Below are 9,296 nucleotides of genomic sequence, written 5' to 3'. Positions count from 1 at the left end.
CCCACAGGGCTTTGCCCGACAGCGTTCGCCGACGGCGACGAGGAGGAGGGAAGGGAGGCGGGGACGAAGAAGGAGGCGCCTAGGGTTTCCCCCCGGAGCGCGCGGGCGTGTCGCGGGAGGGGAGGGGGGAGGGGACATTACAGAAGATCCCAAGAGAGGTTTTTGGCATCAAAGTGGTCTCCTCATCGTCTCGAGTCTTGGCAGAACTTTGTGCAAATAACATGTTGAGACTATGGTGTGACCCGTGAGTATTAGATGCGAAAAGTATAAGGGAGACACAAAGGACACAAGGTGTAGGGTATGGCTCTTCACTTTATTATTCAATATCACCGAAGAGAATAGGCTTTTGGCGAAGAGGAAAGACCCAGGTGGGGTCGGTTGCCTAACATCAATCCAATGTTGTGGCATCAACAAGTCATGCATGTATAGTTATAATTTTCTACTGATATATTCATGCAAATAATGCCACCTGATCAAGTCATTCATGTGTTTTTTAAGGATAAGGTCATGCATGTCCATCTGAATTTTAACTTTTCCATTAATTTTTATATGGTCAAGGACAATATATATATGCTTCACATTTGCGCGTGAAGTTTAGTTCAAAAGTCTCTTTTTATAAATCATGCCCATACTTCGTAGGTGTTATTGTTTTCAAAATGCAGCCCAATGACACTAGTTTTACTTGTTTCTAAACACATATTTATACATCTATTTTAACACTATTCTCGCAGCAACGCATAGGGCATCATCTAATTCCCAAGGTGGATGAGCACGACAACTTGCACCTAGTAAGTAATCATATAAATCAGCAAACTGTATGCACACCACAATTAACATATGAACTCCAAAAAGACTGGTTTCTATAGAAAGATGTCATCCCCATGTTTGGTCCATAAAGTTTTTCTTCTCAACTCTCAAGCTTCAGTAGCGATAGATATGTATGAGGGCTAAAAGTAGGCATGCAAGATTGGGTCTCGCTAGGCAAAAGATGCAGAATTAGTAAAAAAAATCTAGACACACCAAGGATCTGCATGTTGAAAAGCACGATGCAGGTTCTAGCGGGCCACCGCTTGCACCCTTAGGGCTAAGGTCATCAGTGTCCCACTACAACAGATCACAATAACCCTAACACTGTTGAGAAACTGAGGGTATGAAATATATATATTGGCACCAATCGTTGGTGAAAACTGCAGCTGTTTTAGTACCCATGACATTTAGTTGAGTAGAATCCGACTGATAACTCTTGCCTCTCTCAGTAGTAGTTTCAACCTATTCCAATTATCTTTGACGATTTGGCCTATATGCCTCTCCCAGTTAGCAAAGCCAAATTACCTCCTCAGTGACTTACTGACTTCTCAGTGGTATCGCCAATAAATTCTCAGCACTTTGACAGTGGCTTCATCCCAGAACACCTAGCACAAGCCCACGAAGGTTAGAGCTGAAGTTGCTACTGCCCCATAACAACCTGAACCGCATTCACAAATCGACCATCAGACTACAATCTTTGTCATCCTGACGTTCAGTAAGTGTCTGAACAAAATCCCCTGTTTGTAAGAGTGGATAAATTATAAGGAAGTCCCTGACAATATATTAAACTTTATTTAGAAGATAAGTATATACAAGCGCATCAGACCAACTTCACCTGTAATTGATGTAGTGATTCATCACCGCCACTGGATATTATCATTTAGTACAATTCCCATCCTAATTTCAAGCTGGTTAGCATATGTTTGTAGCTCTTGCACACCTTGAATCTCAATGCAACTCGTTCGTAAGTTACAGGTATTGAGCCAAAAGATGGTCTTCCTCTGCAATATGAACAGGCATATGCTCTACAGCAGTCCAAGTTCCCCATCGGTCTGCACAATACTGTGGCGTGCAATCATTCATTTAGCACGCCCAGAGTTGCCAAGGTTCAGACAGTAGCAATTCAACACCTGAAATAGGTTGACAAGAAAATATATTGAGATTAAATAAGCACAAACACAATTGACCGAGTGAGAGAAGTTACCAATAGTATTTCTGAAATACTGGAAGTTGCTCATATCTCAATGTCCTTGATAAGTCCTCTTTTTTTGCCAAAAGTAAAGCTCGAGCCATCATAAATATGAAGTGTATCCCCCACCAAGTGGTACTCTTGGATGGAATAATGCTTTGATTGACAGGCTTGGGCAACATTGGAAGCCAATACTCTAATGAAAAAAGTAAGAATATCAGCTCAAGAGTAGTAAAGCTTCTTTGACCGAAATTGACCCATGAATGCACCATTGCAACATTACTAAGGGATTGTACAATGGACTGATGTCATCCTTCCCCAGAGATATCACATAGGATTTTTGCTGAGTTGGAAAAGAGAGACGACTGCCTTAGCTAATGGATGGTCTCTTAGAGTAACAAGGGAAAGCATTACCACAGTTGTACCAGATGCCATCCCCTAGTTATACATTTTCTGATTAAATCATCATCACACAATTTAAGAGGAATGCAAGCAATAATTGCTAGAAATAACTCATTGTCTTGCATGTTTTTACTGTCATCTCTAGCTGATACGGAGAGCCAAGAAAGCTGCCTTCACCGTCTAATGTATACTTGTATTTCATAGAGCTGACAACTATATCATACCGAATGTCAGCAAGTTCTAGAAAAGCTACATACAAATATCACCCAAAGCCTCAAGTGTGTGGATTATCTGCTGGCCTCCAGAATCATGGAGCTACTGAATTTTCTGTTAAGGTTATGCATGGTAATAGAAGCAAGAATAAGATAATATGTTGCAGATCAAGTAAATGGATTTTGTTTAGAAACATGGTCAATTCTTCTGGTAATTTTATGTTAATCTCTAACAAATAACAATACCCAAAGCTTTAAAACATTCAACTATTCTGGTTCCACAGAACTTGAAAACCAACTGTACTTTTTCAGGCCAGAATGCCAGATCAGTGGCTGCCAATATTCCTTGGAGCAACCGTGTTTGTACGAGACCCCACTACTCTATTATAACCATGAAGTAGGTAGATAGGTCGTCTCTCTTGCCATCCATTAATTCATACGTAATCTACTAGAACTAGGCCTCCAAAGGATTGATGGATGAGACAACTTTTCTTAGAATAGAATATCATGAAATCAGTCAAAATTACAGGCAGGGAGACATGTAAGGGGATTTGAATGGACACTTACTGGTATGCTCAGTACGTCACCTTGAGAATTGGTCAATACTGGCAGTGTTCGTCTTGCAGAAGCTGGAATAGATTTCAGGACCTCAAGAGCTTTCATTGCTGATAACTGTAAATATCTAGAGTGCTTCATGAGTCCATCATCCTCCAATTTATTAATGGAAACTTTTGAGACATTCTGATTCTCTTCCATTGAGCGGATTTTAGAAACTTCAGCAAGGAACAACCAATCGGTATCAAACATGTGACGAACTGCAAGACTTCCATCCTGATTCACTGCACAATGCTGGCATAGGAGGTTTTTACTGTCTTGTGAGCATATTCCATTTGAAACAACCTCCAAAGCATTCCATGTAATCAAGAACTTGCTCATAAAGTGACATGTTTCACCAGGCCAGAGAAAAAGAACTTTCACATCAGGAAAGTTTGTTTTCTCCAAGTACTGTTCTTCATTTTTATGTTTTGTTGCAAAAAAATTCTGATGCTCTTCTGTTTGCAGGTAAAGGAGTTTTTCTAACACAAAATCACCTATTATATTGTGATCCTTTGCTCTATTCAGAACATCAGTAGAAGAACTATAATTCACAAAAGGTATGCTTGAGCACTGTAAAAAATCGTTGGAGTGTACGCGTGCTTCACGTGCTATCTGATCAATCTCAGGTACTGGTGAAGGCTGTTCTTCATAGGAACACTTGTAGGACATCTCAACAGAAAATGACTCCATCGAGTCAACAGAGGAACAGACTAGCACTTTTGTACCTTTAGACTTCGGAAAAGCACAAAGGTAACAACCAGCTACAGTAAGGGCACCCTGCAGGAGATTGAAGTATTACTCGGTGAATCAATAAGATCTTCTTATGCTAGAGGCTGAAGAATATAGCTAATCGTGACAGGCATAAATGCATATAGAGCCTAATAATGTTTCCGTAAAGAGAATCCACATGTGCTGTTTACTACTGCATAATTCATTTCATTATAAGATATCGGACCCTAGATTATATCCTTTGGTACAATAGGATAGGCCTAAAGAATAACAAGCTGAGACTCTTCTTTTTTTAAGGGAGACTGTAAGGAAGCAACATATGTAGCTCATTTAGAAGTTTGTGAGATAACACTGAAATAGGTAAGAAGAAAGAACCTTGCAAGGTGTATTACGAATGTAGTCCATGAACAATCGAGCAGATCTGCCACGGATTGGCCTGTGCCTCTGTGAAACAAACTAAAAACAACTAAATATCAATATCCCATCCCACAAACAATCTGATGAGAAACTTTAATAGAAAAACTTTCGACAATATGTGTTACTATAAACAAACTATGATGAATTTAAAATGTACCTGTAATACACAAGCTAAATATTGTGAAAGAGAAAGATCATCAACATTTTGCGCATCAAGTTTTTCTAGGTCAATGACAGCATACCCATACTGCAAACAATAAAGGAATTTTAAGGGGGAAAAGAGTCCAGGAAATTCAATAATAGCATGGTACTAGGAGACTTCAAATCCAGGTACAGAAGAAGGGCAGACCTCCGTTATTGTGATAGACTGCTTGACAGCCATACTGCAGGCATTGTCGACACACGCTCGTGTCAACCGGCATGCGTATATCAGTTTCTGAAGTTCTGACTGAAAGGTACCTGAAGATAAAAGGTCTTATCAGATGAATGCATATAAACACCGCACCTCCCCGGCGCGCACACACACATAATATGTAGGTAGAAATCTTGTGATTAACTCAAACATGTTCCTCATATGTGTCTGGTTAATAGCTCTACTCGATGTCTCCATTCCCATATAATTCACAAGTAACTCTAATTAGAAAAGTAAGAATGGTGATAATGCAATTAATTATGCATGCTCGACTGCTCATTTGACAATGCCATCTGCTCATTTCACTCCCTTAATTATCATGCTCAACTCTAACGATCTATATTATGACTTGGAGGGAGAATTAGTTAGCACAGACAACTTTATCAAGAATTAGATACCATGAAAACATAATTATGCTCTCTTTTGAACCACAGATTGAATAACCACCTTAAACGAGTAAGATTAACTTAACTACTGTGTTCCTCCTACTGACTCCATTTTTTGTGTAATTAAGACACAGAACATGCTTCACTATACAATATTAAGATTTCATGTTCAAAATAGAATCAGACCCAAGCAAGAAATATTAAAACCCAATAAATCACACAGAAAATTTATCCTGATTCCAGGAGATAAAAAGCTCCATTCGATGAGCATTATTATTCATCTATTCAAGGGAATTACACAATTGTGGATGGGCAATGGACAATGGATCAAGTTTGTCCCAATAACCAAGTATGACACTTATCATAGTTAATTGTGTGAAAACACTAAGACTCAAACCTCAAGGAATTAAGCATGTCTAACATAACATGTAAGGAACTATGAATGCTCAGCCAAACAATAATCAGCTATCCAATGCTTGTCAATACATATTCCAAGTCAACAGCATAGTTGATTGATACAAAAATGAGCTATGCACCTGATGACAAGCATCCTCCTCACACCATATAGCATTTTGATAACAACCAGAAGACATGAGGATCATGAAAACAACACACGAGGACTATAAACAAATTAATATTGGTAGCTAAGTGCAACTGCAAACCTTCTGTGGATAAACATCTCAAAGATGCTCGAATGCGGTTCCTGGCATACTGCATACTATTATTTGTTGGATCTTCAACCCACAAATGATTACTTCCTTGACATATCTGTGGAGAACGGTTTACCAATTCGTGAAAGGCACATAAAATTTTCATTTTGAAATAACTGACAGCTCAAATCAATAGAGATTTTTCTATGGAAGGCTTTATTTTCAAAACCAGATAAAAGAAGCTTTAGTGTCCATATGAACTTTATCAAGTTATCATTTCTCCTTCAGAATTGTTAGTGATGTGGGTAAGAATGCCATTCAGTAAAGATAGGCTGACTCTATGAAACTCTGAAAATAAAAGGCTTGGTAAAATGTTACTTGGGTTGGTAAACTTGGCATTTAAACCTCCTAAATCTGTATAAGTGTGTCAATAAAGGCCTAAATATATTTGATTACCAACTAATCATCATAATGATATGGCACTTCAAGCCCTACTTAACCTAAAATTTAATCATGTGTTTGATCAATACTAATCTAAACTTGTAAAAGTTGCCCAATGACATTTAAAAAGCTCCATTGAAACTTCAAATGGAAAACAATCCCATCGATTTCAAAATGTGATCATATGATCAAAATCTGATTTTGCTCAAGTGCCATGTCATCCCTAACTATAATAAGAATAGGATTGGGCCTTTGTCAGCCCATTTACACAAAGTTGTGGACTAAAATGAATTACTGATTCCAAATAGCATGAGACGTTATCAAAAGCTTACCTTATACATGTCATCTTTTGAAAAGTCAAGCATGGGCCGAACAAGAAGGATGCCATAACGACAAAAATTATGTCCATCATATTTTAAATTAGGTGCAAACAATTGGGACACAAAGGCTGTACCAGCAAGACCTAGAACCCTGCTGTTGCGAGATAATCTCAGAACAAAGAGCTCTGCCTGCAATTGGAAGACTTAATCCATTCAGATACAAAATATAGTCTGCAGTGGCAATGATTGACAAGTAGATCATCAAAGATGCAATTATACATTAGATTAACTGATCCTCAGGCATCACAATGAACATTGTTAAAAATTAAACTAAAAGGCTTTTATGTCTTCACTCCATACCATTCATCCATGCAATCAAATGCCCATGTAGATTTACCCTAGCAACTAAGTGGGCAAATCAAGATAGAGTGGTGTATGAATGCACAATAGCGCCATATCTAAAGCTAACTCACTTTTTATGAATTCTAGTGGGGTTTGTACTAGCATAAGCTGAGAAACTTGAAAATTACTGCACGCCTTTGAATATATCGACAGCTGTCATTTAGTTTCATGCTCTTTAATAGAAGTAATTCTTTGTGAGTGCGGACATCTTCACCATTAAAACAAAAAACGAACACATCTTCATCTTAACAGACCTGGTCATCAGAGTGGTGTGCAATAAGCAACACCCCTATTTGCTGCTTTATACAAATGTCCAACAGTTTTTGGTACCTGAATTCATAAGAACAAGTTGCGTCAGGCTTTATCAAAATGGACTAAGATGTTCTTTTGCGAACAAACTGGCAGACAGAATTGAAAGAACATATACACTACACTGGGTACATATAGGCAAATATTCCACGAAGAACACAAGTATCATTTCCATCATGGTGGTATATTAATAGATTTATATATTTTAGTGGTCAGTGTACAACATGTCAAATTTTAGTATTTCAATTCTTTCTTGGCAAGAGGACACATGTGACCTAGGCAAAGGTAGCCACTTAGCCACCACAGTTCTGGATGTCAACGATGCTGAAGAAAATTCAGTTACATGTATAGGCAAATACTCCACAAAGAATGTTCAGACACTTAGGTACATATACGTGAATATTCCACAACCAACACAACAATAATTTCCATCACAACTATGAAATGACAATGGGACAAACTGTGTCTTAGCAGAGAGTCACAACTATGTCTTAGCAGACGCCAAAAATGTGTTCCCGTCTGAAATGATTAGAAAAACAATTGTGTCTTAGCAGAAGCCACAACTATGAAGATTGCTCGACCAACATAGGTCCTTTTATATAACCACAGTACTGATGTGATGAATATCCTACTTATCTCGAGCTTCTATAGCACACTTATGTGTTCATATCTGGATATCGTTGACAAAGAACACAAAGCATTACATGGTAAAGTAGAACAGCGGAATGAACTTAAAGAAAATTTGGCCAAACTAACTCTATATTTCAATGCCTCCAACATATAAATAGCCATGAACACTGAGTTTGTATCAAGTGAAAATAATCTGATATCAATAACGGGCAAAACAGGACAGACAGTACCTCATTTCGCGGGCTGCCTCTTGCAGATGCCCTAGGTTTGGCCGCCCATTAGGCCACTCACATCTGGCAATTTCGCACATAACACCTACAACAGAGTCGTAACACCTCAAGAATCATCAACTTTCATGTCTTATGCAAATGCAGCCCGAGACACCTAAGTATCAGCAGCTCTACCAAAGTTCTTGTAAACCAGCTTTTATTCAAAAATAATAATACAGAAGTTGCATGTCATAAGCTTACCCATGCCGTGCACCCGGTCACGCACTAGCTGCGCCTCGTCGGCGCTCTCGAGCCGCAGCCCATGGTCTACCACGACCCCCAAGAGCCCCTCCACGAATCCCTCGGACTTCCTCCCGGACCTGCCCTCCGCCGCCTTCTTCCAAGCCGCCGTCAGCACGCACAGCGCCGTAGAGTCCGGCCCACCCGATACCCCAACCGCTGCAAGAAGACAGGAATCTGCAGTAAGTAAGAATCCTAGATAGCACCAGATAAAAAGGCACTTCTCGTAATCTGATTGATACTATATTATACGTATTTCTTCCTTCCCCACACGCGTAAGAGGGCACTGGATTCGAAGTAGCAAGTGGAGGCGGCGGGGAGCGGCGTACCAATGCGGTGGTGGGGGTGGATGCCTGCGAGGGCCATGCGACGGGCGAAGGATTGGTGATACGGAGCAATGGAGGAGGAGGCGGAAGAATAGGTGCAGCGGCATCGTAGGAGGCGGCGGAGTGGAGGACAGGGAGAGGGGAAGGGGCGGCAGTAGAGGAGGAGCATCGCCGGAGTTGAAAGGGGGGAAGAAAGATAACGGGGAGGGTTTTCCCTTGGCAAATCGGTCTGGACCGACAAAGAGAAAAATTCACTGGAGGTACTAGTACTCGCGTTGGCCGATTTAGTTCTCGTACTTACAAATACCTAAAATACAGTCACTGAATTTGTCTCAGATAGTCATATACGGTCCAATCTACGGTTTTTTTACGTACAGGCTGATTTGACAATTGACTGGCATGTCCACGTGTGCGTTGATCACCAACTCATCAACACCTGGTCTGGGCCGATCGATTGGGGGGTGTTTTTTCCAAAATCGATGTATTTACGTTCCTTCCCCCGCCTGGTTGGACTGCACGTTGCTCCTAAACTAACGAGCAACACTTGGCCGCCCCCAC

General features: G+C 40.1%; 1 protein-coding gene across 2 annotated transcripts; it reads right to left on the bottom strand.

Moving 5' to 3' along the window:
- Positions 1–830: 830 nt before the first annotated feature.
- On the bottom strand, positions 831–8,987 carry LOC109744263 (uncharacterized). Of its 2 annotated transcripts, none has more exons than XM_045229827.1 (13): positions 8,742–8,987; positions 8,374–8,571; positions 8,134–8,218; positions 7,219–7,294; positions 6,575–6,751; positions 5,814–5,919; positions 4,703–4,812; positions 4,511–4,600; positions 4,312–4,392; positions 3,178–3,984; positions 2,012–2,192; positions 1,643–1,937; positions 831–1,544 (listed from the first exon to the last, which is right to left on the bottom strand). In XM_045229827.1, exons 1-11 carry the CDS (start codon positions 8,905–8,907, stop codon positions 2,100–2,102), a joined length of 1,989 nt encoding a protein of 662 aa, XP_045085762.1. In that variant the 5' UTR covers positions 8,908–8,987; the 3' UTR covers positions 831–1,544; positions 1,643–1,937; positions 2,012–2,099. The 2 variants fall into 2 exon arrangements, with proteins under 2 accessions (XP_045085762.1, XP_040248237.1); XM_040392303.1 differs by having other exon boundaries at positions 3,198–3,984.
- Positions 8,988–9,296: the final 309 nt, after the last annotated feature.

This window comes from Aegilops tauschii, chromosome 6 (genome assembly GCF_002575655.3).
Source record: "Aegilops tauschii subsp. strangulata cultivar AL8/78 chromosome 6, Aet v6.0, whole genome shotgun sequence".
Lineage (NCBI taxonomy): Eukaryota > Viridiplantae > Streptophyta > Magnoliopsida > Poales > Poaceae > Aegilops > Aegilops tauschii.
The sequence above is the reverse complement of the archived record's forward strand: the minus strand, read 5'-3'. Positions and strand labels throughout refer to the sequence as shown.